The sequence below is a fragment of the Schistocerca nitens genome, chromosome 2 (genome assembly GCF_023898315.1).
Source record: "Schistocerca nitens isolate TAMUIC-IGC-003100 chromosome 2, iqSchNite1.1, whole genome shotgun sequence".
NCBI lineage: Eukaryota > Metazoa > Arthropoda > Insecta > Orthoptera > Acrididae > Schistocerca > Schistocerca nitens.
In genome coordinates this window covers 736,517,758-736,530,928 of record NC_064615.1, presented here as the reverse complement: position 1 = coordinate 736,530,928, position 13,171 = coordinate 736,517,758, and the positions used below count along the sequence as shown (strand labels likewise).

The window sequence follows — 13,171 nt, the reverse complement described above, 5'->3', positions numbered from 1 at the left end:
GATAAATAACATCACTGCAGGCAGTGCATCAAAGACATGGGAGCTTTCTTAGACAACGCCTCTGAGAAACATGCATATTTGAAAGTTATCCTTTCAGATTTTTCTCGAGAACAAACTATCTGTAAGTCAGTATTGTGACAGATCTGCAAGTGAACAAATAATTTCTAGCTTTTATCCGTCCTATCAAAGTGTTCTCGTTGTTCTGATACAAAAGGTATAATCATTTCCGCATATACTCGAAATGTAAAACTGTAATGATATTAGCTCGCACGTACACTGCTGACACGCGCTAGCCTCATCCAGAGCTTTTCTGGAGACCCTTATTTATAGGTTGTTTCTAAATGGTGTACGATTGTTTTCTTGATCAAAGTAGGAATTAAGATGTAACAATGACGACACGAGTAAAATGGTTCCAAGCATAGTTCTCGTTTCCATCGTAGGAAGAAATTCAATACCTGTGACTTGAAAAAAGTCAATGAACTTTCTAATCTAAACGTTTGCAGACCAATTGGAGCTGAAGCGCTCCTCGCAGTTGTCGAAACTATTAAACATGTAGTCGATTTGATAGTAATGCAAAGTGAAAGAATACGCTCTTCTCAGGAAGTTTATTAAGTCAATTACAGAATAGCTTTGACGATGATCGACGGAAGATTGTTTCATTTCACTAGAAAGTAATCGCATCAAGAATAATATCTCTGAAATTGAAAATCTTGAAAAGAATTTAAAAAGGTTGCTGCTGTTTTACACTGAAATACTGACGAAGATTCCATGTTTTCTTGCAGCAATATATATCTATGAACGACCTAGTGAACAATGATGGAAGTTCTATGAGGCTTTTACGGATGATTTTGTTGCATACAGAGAAGCCGCAACGTTGGAAAATTTCAGCGAAATGACCTGCAGCCCGCAGAGGATCGACAATTGGTGCAGGACTGGCAACATAAACAAATGTTAGCACTGCGCATAAATAGGCACGTTAGACGGTTGTGGAAGAATCACTGGAGGCAAGCGCATCTGTTAAACATCAGGCGGGATGCTTACGCAACAATTCAAAGTGGAACGACCACACAAAATTAATCACCCATAAGTCGACTACCAGACTAAGATTCACTGGAATCATCCTCAGAAACAGCAGCCTATCCGCGAAAGAGGTAATTACAAAAACCTTATTCGATCACTGCTTTAATATTGAAACTTCCTGGCAGATTAAAACTGTGTGCCGGACCGAGAGTCGAGCTCGGGTCCTTTGCCTTTCACGTGCAAGTGCTCTAACGATTGGACTACCAGAGAATGACTCACACTCCGTCCTCATAGAAGCTCTCTTGCGAAACTGCAGAGCTAGAACTCCTGAAAGAATTGATGCTGCGGAGACATGGCTTGGGCACAACCTGGATGATGTTTCCAGAACGAAATTTTCACTACACGGTGGAATGTGCGGTGATACGAAACTTGCTGGCAGCTTCTGTGAAGTTTGGAAGATAAGCGGCGAGGAAATGGCGGAAATAAAGCACTGAGCCTGAGAGTGGGAGCCAGTCGTCATTTCTTTCATGTTATTCTGAAGAAAGAATTGTAAGGTTTGCTGATGTAATCTTCTTCATAGCTTAGTCATGAACTTTATACCTTCCAACTCTCAATGCCCAATATATCCCATAGTTGATTCCAGTAACAGTCCTGCATATTACATCTTAAGACGCTAAAAGATTTCCTTAGCAACTTTGCAAATTTGATGACAATTTTTCCATCAGATTTCCCCAAGAGTTTATTAACGTCGTAAGTGATGTCCCCATACCATACAGTGACAGATTTGCATCAGTCAACATAGTAAACCTGTGCACGGATATACTTGTCCATGAAACTATTGAAACGACTCAGTACATTTTAAGAAAAAAACAAGCAGCTTTGCAAGGCACAGATATATGAACTCACAGATTTGTTAAAAGTAATTCTACTACGGAGCTATCTCTCATTCCAAAAGGAAATCTGTACGCAGCCAGACGGTCTACTAACGGGAAGCAGTCTTGCTGGTCTTCTAACTGATATTTACGTTACCCATTTGGAAAATAAATTTTTCAGGGCCAATACCCGTTTGAAACATGAACTGATTTATTGCAAAACGTATGTTGATGACACAATCATCTTGTTCAGTGGTACAGTAGGTGGAATAGAACGAGTAACATGTACCCCAATATGAAATTCGCCATCGTACATCAAACAGGACGAAGGTTTCAGTTTGCTTGAGCTTAGAATAAAAAAGTTGAATCAAAAGCATGCCTTCGAAATTTACAGAAAACCCATCACCACAGATGTAATACTAAATAATTTTCCATGCCACTCAACACAGCACAAAATGGCTTATTTCAGATCCTTGTTAAACCATATACATAACATTCCTCTTAGTCCATCTGTCAAGGAGAAATAAATCAATATTATGAAAACTGTAGCTACAAATAATGGCTACAAGCTACAAATAATTCACCAATAATACAATAAAATTAAATATGGTAAATCGTGCGCAGTAAATTCGCAACCACGAGCAACGTAATTATTTGCATCCATTCCCTTCCTAAACACAATCTCATACGAAGATGCCAGTCTTTTCAAAGGACAGCGGGTCAAATACGTTTCTGCACCAGTAACTCTTTGCAACATCATATTATCCACAGCACTAAAATTACCAGCTTAGACCTTGAAAAATCAGGAATATACGAGATTTGTTGTGACAGTTCCCCCATTTTTATCTTCGACAGACCGGAAGAAGCTTCAGTATTAGATATCGTGTGTATATGGATGCCACTTTCGGGCATGTCGGGCATCTCGGGTACGGCCTTTCTGCCATATATTCTCAGACTGATGGACAGAATCAGCCGTATATTGCACGGCGTAAAGACAATTTTCAGACCGACAAGGAAGATCAAAGAATGTCTTAGATCGGCAGAGGATAAAAGGGACTGAATTGCAATGTCGGGAATATACAGCTTACCATGCACATGCGGAAGAGTTCATGTCGGAATGACTGGACGATCAATCAACACCAGGATCAAAGAACATAAGCGACATTGCAAGTTGTGGCAGGTGGAGAAATCGATCATGGCAGAGCACGCGCTGAGTGAGACCACCATGTAATAAAATTCACCGACACTGAAGTTCTGTCTGTAGAGAAGCACTATCACACCCCCATGTTCAGAGAAGCTGTAGAAATACTCAAACACGGGAATAGCTTCAACAAGAAAGAAGAAAGCCTTAAGGTAAACGGATCCTGGCTTCCCGTACTGCAGCGAATGACCGTCGCAGGTAGCAAGAGGAGAACCACACCGGAAATGACCGCGGAGAAGCCTTCAGACGTTGGCGCGCCAGGTAAATATAGTCTGCAGCCGCGAGCTCGGTTCCAGGGTGAAGCTTTGAAAATGCCAGCCAGTAAAATCATCAGACGAACGTCGGCCGAAGAACCCGAGACAGAGGCAATTAGGCAGTTTGTCGACAAGTGGCCACGAATGCCTTAACAATTTAGGTAAACTAGAATTGCAGTTTCTTGCACTAGCTCTTAAGACATTCGAAGCCGTTATTTTCCTGCTCCGCTGTTCCTTACGCTGGGTCTGCGCTAACTGCTCTAGGTCGGTGACACCGGACATGTAGGGGACGAGGTTGTAGCGGCCCTCGGCCACCAGCTTCCACGGCTCCTCCGTCAGGAACGCCGACTCGTGTTCCGGTTCGACGCTGGGCGCCCAAACACACGTGAATAAGCTCAGTCGGTCCTGTGACACAAACAAAGCGCACGTTGTTACTATTCCACTCACATACGTAGCAAACTAATATAACTATAAATACATAAACGCCGGCCGAAGTGGCCGTGCGGTTAAAGGCGCTGCAGTCTGGAACCGCAAGACCGCTACGGTCGCAGGTTCGAATCCTGCCTCGGGCATGGATGTTTGTGATGTCCCTAGGTTAGTTAGGTTTAACTAGTTCTAAGTTCTAGGGGACTAATGACCTCAGCAGTTGAGTCCCATAGTGCTCAGAGCCATATGAACCATTTGAAATACATAAATAAGTTCCAGCCCACCTCAGAGGTCAAAGAAATTTGTTAGAACCGGAGATAATGAAAATTTGTATATTTTGTTAACAGTTTCGTAAGTATCAATATCAGAACAACATAAAAATCTTTTTTACGTCTTATAATTACACAATTTCAAAATTATATTATTGTGGATCACTCTGCAGTGGTTTATGATACATAATGTCTGTTAAAATGCCAATTTATTTCACGTGGCATAGCACTGAATGTCTTTGTAACCATCGTTGAAGTGTCATGGTATTTTGTTTGTCTAATTTTTGTACCGATCCCTCTACAGTATTTTGAATAACTTGTCACCAATATTTGTGTCTGATGTGCAGTTGTACAACTAATTATTTGTACTAAATAACAAGAAACTGTAAATCTGTCCTACTAGATCATTCTTTTTGAACGCTTGACATGAGATTAGTCTGTAATTATAATATAGCACAGAAAATATTTCCTCCTCCTCCTCCCTTTTACCAATCAACTGAGCGGTCCGAGTGCACGGTTAAAAGCTCTTGACGTTAGACACAAACTGTGTCTGTGTCGATGGAATTTCGTTTTTTGTTGCACAGTAACATAACTCAAGTATCAGGCAGATCTACCGAAAAGATCTACTCATACTGTTTTTAGGGCTGTCGTGTTGAGGGTGTTCCATTCAAATGGGACAACGAGTTTCGTAGCCACTGTAATATGATTTGCTTTGGACTACTTGATGTCAACATAACATATCTAAAGGTATTAAAAATCAGCATAAGACTGTTTTATCCTGATTCGTGCGAAAGAGGAAGGAATGATCAGTCGACGACAAGGTCCAAAAGAAGTGCAACATAATGGGAAAGAGAATGTATCGGTTAGAGAAACGACAGGGACCTTTCCAAATAAATTACGCAAGCATTCACCTTAATCGACTAAGGAAAACAATTACATCCGTACGGGGATCTGAACAAAACTCCTCCGAGATGCCAGTCCAGTGCCTTATCACAGTGCCGCCGCAGATGGTCTGCCCTGTGTGAATCGCAACATAGATGAACGCATTGGACGATCTGCAACTAAACCTGTAACATTACATAAATCTTGAATGTGGAAGAAATTACGGCCCTGACGCATTGGTAACACCGGTTCCCGTCCAGTCACCGAAGTTCAGCACTGCCAGCCTCAGCTAGCACCTGGATGGGTCACAGTCCGGCTCTGCCGAGTGCTGTTAGCAATCGGCGTGCACTCAGCCCTTGTGAGGCTAACTGCGGCCTTGCGAGGCCAGTTGACGAGCTACTGGATTGAGGAGTATCGGCACCGGTCACAAAAACTGACAATGGCCGGGGGAGTGGTGTACAGACCACATGCCTCTTGGTATCCGCATCCGGTGAAGCCTCAGGGCTCAGGATGACACGGCGGCCGGTCGGTACCGTAGTTCCTTTAAGGCCTATTGGGACTGTTTTTATTTCTTTGTTTCATGCAGAACAATTAACTTGCCTATAGCAGCGGCATTACATAAGAGGAAGAATATAAATCACGATACACGCCAGTAGTGTGATAAAAAGTAGAAGGTGGTTTCCGTTATTTGGGAAAGTGAGATCTCGCTTATGATACTAGTATACATGTCACGTGTTGTATTCCGCACTAGATACTCATTAACTTCATCCGTCTTGAGCGTGGTCTCCGTTAACTTTCAAAGGGATCGGTGCTCAGTAAAATATTACATATTAGTCACAAAAATAAAAATTCGAATGTAAAAACTGGTCTTTTATCCAAGATTTTAGTACTACAAAATAAGTTATTGATGTACGTCATTTTTTCATTGAATTTATACTTTTAATGTGCCAATAATAGTGTTACACTGGCTTCTTCTCCACTAAAAATAAAATCACGTTTACGAAAATTATTCTACGGGGCTGTGTGAAAGATGCTCATTTGATTTCACAAGGCTATGTCTTCGGTAAATTTTAACAAGTCGAAGCCCGTCGGGTCCACATGGCGATAGCACTGCATCAATAGGCGTTTCAAAAAAAATGGTTCAAATGGCTCTGAGCACTATGGGACTCAACTGCTGTGGTCATAAGTCCCCTAGAACTTAGAACTACTTAAACCTAACTAACCTAAGGACAGCACACAACACCCAGCCATCACGAGGCAGAGAAAATCCCTGACCCCGCCGGGAACCGAACCCGGGAACCCGCGCGTGGGAAGCGAGAACGCTACCGCACGACCACGAGTTGCGGGCAATAGGCGTTTCGCCTTCTCCGTTTCACCAGGTGTAATTCAGTTACAACTGCAGAATTAGCTACTGCCCTACTTCAGCTTAAAGAGTTCGACGCTGGCACCAGCAGTTTCTGGTATTTTGTGTGAAACGTATTACACAAGTCACTCCCGGGTGTTCGTCCAGCACGTACAGCGTTATCAACAGAATTTTGCACGTAGCCCACCGAGTTGCACTCGTCGTGCCAGCTGAGAAATGCCCGTTCCTAAAATTATTCCTGGTGTATTTCGGGGCACTCTTTTTCAACCATTCAGGATTCACTTACTGCAAAACTCTTCACGATGGTATTAAACAACAACGCGTCGATTTTGGTGAGTTCATTCTGGGCTGGAAGATAGAAGGAAAGAAATTCTTTCGCGAATATTGTTCAGTTATCAGGTTACGCTCGTAAGAACATCTAGTCCAGAGGAGCCACGTACCGTAGTGGAGCAAGACGGAAACTCTACAAAGCTTTGTGTGTTTGCGCCATTCCTCGATAATATTTCTTTTTTATTGCGGAAAAGATAGTTACAGAAATTACCTATGTTGGAGATATGGACATTTCCACAACTGCCTGAATGAGCCGAAAATTTAAGTTTCTCACAAGACGGAGCACCACCCCACTGATACTGTACGTAAAAGGATTTCATAACAATGAATTTACTCAAGCGTGGAACGGTCGCCTAAGAGCAAGGTAAGAGATTTTTTCTTTTTTTTGGTTGTTGTAGAGGAATGTGATGCAGTCCGTCCATCTGCCTCCCCTTCCAACAACTTTGGATGAAGGGCGACGCAGCATAGCTACATCGGTGTTTTACAATGATCCCCGACATGCTGGACAGTATGGCTAGAAGACGACTGTCATTTAGAAGTGTGTTGTGCGTCTGCTTGAGGCTTCATCAAATATCTGATAACACTGAATGATAACTTTGATATTAAACGTAATTTCGAGAAGTACTCAAAGCCTGCCTACCGTTGCACGTGAAAAATACACCATGAAATTTTTAAACTAAAACTTTGTAGACTTAAGCGTAAGTTTAAATTCAACTCGAGTTTCCGCCTTAATAAACATAGGTGAAACAGTCTTGTGAAACAGGATGAATCTTTTTGAAACAGATTATATTTCGAGCAGGAAGCAATTGACTTTCTGGACCAGGTTTTGTCATTTTTTGTAGCGTTTTTGCGTCTCTTGCTATCCTTATCGTAACATCCTAGCTGCTTCCAATACAATATTTAAACATCCAGTCACCTCATATTACACATTTAAAGTCGAACGGCGTAAGTCTACTAAGCTGAGATAACACGATTACGATATGAAGTAGAGAGCAATACACAGTGTTAACTTCGTGCAATATGTAGTTTACTACTTGCAATTGTGATATATGAAAACGCTGTGCCGAGGTTGTATTACAAAACCACACGTTATACAAAAATTGTTCGTACCGAGGCGTAACTGTCATTTCGGATTATACACAAAAGGGAAGAAATGCAGCTGTCACCGTCAGTGTGTGATTTCTTTGCATGTGACATTCTTGCAGTCTGTACTAGAGCGGCTCGAGTCTTGATCCGTGTGGCACTTGCTGAAATAACCAGTCGCCACTCGTGAGTATACATTCAGGGTGTTAACAAATTTTTCCATTCAGATACATTTGAGAACGTAAAATTAATATCATCTGCTGTATAACAGTTAAGCCTATCAACAAGTTTATGCAACCACAGGCACTTCCTATAATAATAATAACACTAATAATAATAATAACATTAATAAGACACGTAAGTTCTCTGACAAAACAAAGATTTGTTCCTGTGGATTTTTGTAGTTTTGTACATAATTAAGTACAGTTTGGGCGATAACGAAATAATGTGTAAGATTTTGTAAGTTTCTCTCGCGCATTTTTGTATAAATGAGAATTTTTATGCTTTCTCATTTCTTCAGACACATGTACATGATTCCTAACAGATTTATTAGTTCACGAATTTGCTTTCGGGTTGAAAATAAGATATTCTTGGGCTATACCCACAGAACAACATGAGCTAACAGTACACTTCCTTGTCAAGTGTTCGCTTGAAGTCACGCTTATTTGATTTCTTCACTCTCTCAATCAAAGGATCCGTTCTCGGTGACCCTAGTTCATTTGTAGGTAACTTTTCCTGGTAATTTACTTTACTGTTCCCAGAGTGAGGTTTCCACTCTGCAGCGGAGTGTGCGCTAATATGAAAATTCACGCTTCCCACGCCCGGGTTCCCGGGTTCGATTCCCGGCGGGGTCAAGGATTTTCTCTGCCTCGTGATGACTGGGTGTTGTGTGATGTCCTTAGGTTGGTTAGGTTTAACTAGTTCCAAGTTCTAGGGGACTGTTGACCATAGATGTTAAGTCCCATAGTGCTCAGAGCCATTTGAACCATTTTTTTTTAATTCCTGACAGATTAATCTGTGTGCTGGATCGAGACTCGAACTCGGGACCTTTGCCTGTAGCGGTCAATTGGTCTGCCGAGTGAGCTACCCAAGCACCACTCACGACCTGTCCTCACAGCTTTACTTTCCTGTTGTAATCTAAAATAGATTTAACATATTTCTGCACACGAAAGCCGATTCCTCACAATAAACAACAAATTCCAAACCCAGACAACTCAAGTAGTAACGTATACCAACCTGGTCAATTGATCCATAAGGACCAAAAGAACACCGCCTTCGATCCAACATTTAAGTGAATATCAGAAAAAACAGTGATATAGCTTTTCGTGAATTTCAGTACACACAATGTGGGCCCACAGCACTGATAAACCTGACTCGCCATAAAATCAACAGATTTAAATGCTACAATGTCACAATTGACGCTGATGTGCTTTAGACCCTCACTATTCTCAGCGCCTCAAATGGATTACTGTGTGACAAATTTCATAATCTAATATACTATAACTCACTCAGAAACCCACAAAATAGGTTTATAGCCAGTAAAACATTAAGGTGTACTGATCTCCAATCTAATGTTACTATATAGTGACTGAATTAGCATATCTGAGAAGCGTGCTATCATCTAGCAGGATTGCAGGATTTATGCCATGTGAACGGGGATAAAAATCTGCCGCATTGTGCACCTGGTGGCACTGACGTAAGCTTCTGGTTAAGCGGCAAGGGCTAGATGTGTACAGTGTGACCCGTGGATGTTGTTTACCAAAACCCTACTATTTGGCCTATAAGGCAGTTACGTCATGTGAGTCGCCCATGCACAAAAGCTCCTTCAAATGTGCACAACTGAAGGAGTGCTCACGACGCTCTTGCCAAGATTCACTGAGTCTACAGGAGCAGTGGCGCGGCAGATTCGAGTGCCGTATATTTCAGACCGCAGCGTCTACACTGAAGAGCCAAGAAAACTGGTACACCTGCCTAATATCATGTAGGGCCCCCGCGAGCGCGCAGAAGTATGCAACACGACGTGGCATGGACTCGACTAATGTCTGAAGTAGTGCTAGGGGGAATTGACACCATGAATCCTCCAGGGCTGTCCATAAATCCCCAAGGGAACGGGCGGGTGGAGATCTCCTCTGAACAACAATTGCAAGGCGTCTCAGATATGCTCAATAATGTTAATGTCTGGGGTGTTCGGTGGCCAGCGGAAGTGTTTAAATGCAGAAGAGTGTTCCTGGAGCCACTCTGTAGCAACTCTGGACGTGTGAGGTGTCGCATTTTCCTGCCGGAACTGCCCAAGTCCGTCGGAATGCACAATGGACACCCATGGATGCAGATGATCAGACAGTTCGCTTACGTACGCGTCACATGTCAGAGTCGTATCTAGACGTATCAGGGGCCTGACATGCAGGTCCATGGTTTCATAAAGTTGTCCCCATACCTGTACACCTTCATTCGCTTTGTACAATTTGAAACGAGACTCGTCCGACCAGGCAACATGTTTCCAGTCATCAACAGTCCAATGTCGATGTTGACGGGCCCAGGTGATGTGTAAAGCTTTGTGTCGTGCAGTCATCAAGGGTACATGAGTGAGCCTTCGCCTCCAAAAACCCATATCGATGTTTTGTTGAATGAAACTTCCTGGCAGATTAAAACTGTGTGCCCGACCGAGACTCGAACTCGGGACCTTTGCCTTTCGCGGGCAAGTGCTCTACCAACTGAGCTACCGAAGCACGACTCACGCCCGGTACTCACAGCTTTACTTCTGCCAGTATCTCGTCTCCTACCTTCCAAACTTTACAGAAGCTCTCCTGCGAAACTTGCACAACTAGCACTCCTGAAAGAAAGGATATAGCGGAGACATGGCTTAGCCACAGCCTGGGGGATGTTTCCAGAATGAGATTTTCACTCTGCAGCGGAGTGTGCGCTGATATGAAACTTCCTGGCAGATTAAAACTGTGTGCCCGACCGAGACTCGAACTCTGGACCTTTGCCTTTCGCGGGCAAGTGCTCTACCAACTTTTTTTTTGTTTATAATCTTTTTTTTCACCAGGAAAAGGGTAAATGAAAAAAAAGATCTTTATTGGTACAAACTTAAATACAACAGAAATGCCATCCTTCCGGCGAAAATAACACAAGACAATATACTTGTACAAGGCGAGGAATTTTTTTTTTATGAACAAGGTGTGGGGAAAAAAAGAATAATAATTCTGGTGTAATCTAAGAGGTGTGAAGCAATATACAGTGGAGTGGGGGAAAGACCAGTGTTGTCTGGGCAGTGCATTGAAGAAAGGAGGCGCGTGTCCATGCGCCTACTCCACTGTGGGTTACAAATGTAGAAAGTAGCGCGGGGAGTCTCACATGTCAGCAGGGGGGGTCGGGAGTGCTGTCGGCCAGTGGCACCATCCAACTGAGCGGGGGTGAAGTAAAGATCGCATGTAGGTAGTTGGCGAAGAAGGCGCGGTAGCACGGTCGCTGTTCAACTTCACTGTGGGCGGTTTGTAAGTACTGCCAGAAATCAAGGCGTGATTTGTCGCCACCATTATACATGTAGGTGATCGTCCACCCCTTGACCCATACAATCGCATGATTTTTGGAGGCGGGGAAATAAGAATTCTCAGGATGGATAAAAGTCCGTGGGTCAATCGATTCCGGCGGAACGCGGAGGTAACAGGCAACAAACTGTCGGGCAAGTTTCCAGACGTCACTGGTGGCAGCACAAGTCAGTTGATGGACATCGTCATCCACGAGGTGGCAAATGGAACAAAGTGGAGAGTCCTGTAGTCCGATGGCGTGAAGGCGATGGTTTGTGGCGAATTTTTCATTTGCGACTTGGTACCATGTTGCCCGGACGTTGGAGGGAAGAAAAGGCTGGTGGATGTGACGCCAAACCGTTGGCCACCGCGTGGACGGATGTCTCAGTTCGATATTGTTGCTGGATATGGAACGAAGGAGTGGGGTGTAAAAATCTTTAGGTCGAGGAGAACGCGTGGTCGGTAAGTGCGTGTGAGCATAACTGAAGTCGACGATGAAATCAGAAATGTGGGTCAAATGGTGCTTGATGTGTCCGACTGGTACTGGTGGTGTTATGGTCGCGGGCACAAGAATTTCCAGCAAGCTGCGCGTAAGGGAGGTGCCCCCGTGCCACTGCTTGTGCATGGTGGACATGTACAAGGACGCCGCTCGGAGTCGCACATTGACAAGGCCAAGGCCTCCTGCTCGCGGGGGAAGGGTGAGCGTGTCGCAGCGGACCTTAAAGATCGTACCGGCCGTAAGGAAGTATCCGAGGGCAGCCTGGAGGCTGCGTCCAATAGTTGATGGCAGCGGGAGGACCTGTGCTATGTGGACCATTCTGGCCGCCACATGTTGATTGAGGTATTGGACACGTTGTAAAGAATCGAGTCGTCGGAGAAGATTTTGTCGCACCGTCGTGCGGATAGTTTGGAGTGCACGCCGAAAATTGATGGCAGCGGAGCGGCGCACGGTGGAGGTGAAAATGATACCAAGATATCGTAGTTGTTGTACACACGGGAGAGGTGCTAAGTCGTCGTGTGAGAGGCCGCGTCCAATGGGCATCGCCGCGGATTTAGCCACATTCATGTTACTGCCCGCTGCAGTGCCGTACGTTGATATCAAATCGAATACCGTGTGTGTTTCACTCCGTGAGCGGATCAAGAGGAGGAGGTCGTCCGCATACGCACGACATCGAAAACTGTGCTGTCGCAAAGTGAGACCAGAAAGGTGGCTCGTCAGACTCCCGATGAGTGGCTCCAGGCTTATGGCATACAGTAGGGTCGAAAGTGGGCAGCCTTGCCGTACGGAACGCCGGATCGCCACTGGTCCCGCCACACGGCCGTTAACCTGAATCAGAGATTCGGCGGTGCCGTACAGGCGCCGGATCACGTCGATAAAGGTTGGTGGAAAACCCATGCGGTTCATCACTGAGAACAGAAAAAGATGCCGCAATTTGTCGAATGCGCTGTCAAAATCAATGGCAACCACTGCTGCGCGGAGTCTGCACGCCGCTGCCAGTGCAATTAAATCGCGACATTCTCCTGTGGCCGTTTGTATATTAACTGAGTCGCCCGGAGTTGTCTGTTCCGGGGATAGAATGCTAGGCAGGATCTTGCGGCATCGCGTTGCCAGTAGGCGTGTAAAAATTTTACAGTCTGCGTTAAGCAGAGTCAGGGGACGGTAATGTGCTGTCGTCACACCTGGTGTCGGTTTGTGGATGGGTATAACAATTCCGGTGACGTAGGACGGCGGTACGGCGTTCCCCATAGTCAGCAGTTCATGAAACATCGTTGTCCACCGTGACGCCATTAGTGTGAAGAAAGCGCGATAAAATTCTATCGGCAATCCGTCGACACCAGGTGACTTATTCAGAGCACCTTTTTTGATTGCATCGTGGATTTCGTCACGCTTCGTCGCTGGTGAGGGTGCGAGTTACGTGTGGTAACACAGACTCCTCAGGGTGG

General features: G+C 44.4%; 1 protein-coding gene across 1 annotated transcript in view; it reads right to left on the bottom strand.

Annotated features, from left to right (window-relative positions):
- LOC126234597 (esterase FE4-like) overlaps positions 1-13,171 on the bottom strand; it is an 89,314-nt gene that overhangs the window by 20,935 nt on the left and 55,208 nt on the right. Inside the window, exon 7 of the mRNA XM_049943313.1 lies at positions 3,587-3,752. Within this exon, the coding sequence (XP_049799270.1) occupies positions 3,587-3,752 (166 nt within the window). The remainder of the gene's footprint in view (positions 1-3,586; positions 3,753-13,171) is intronic.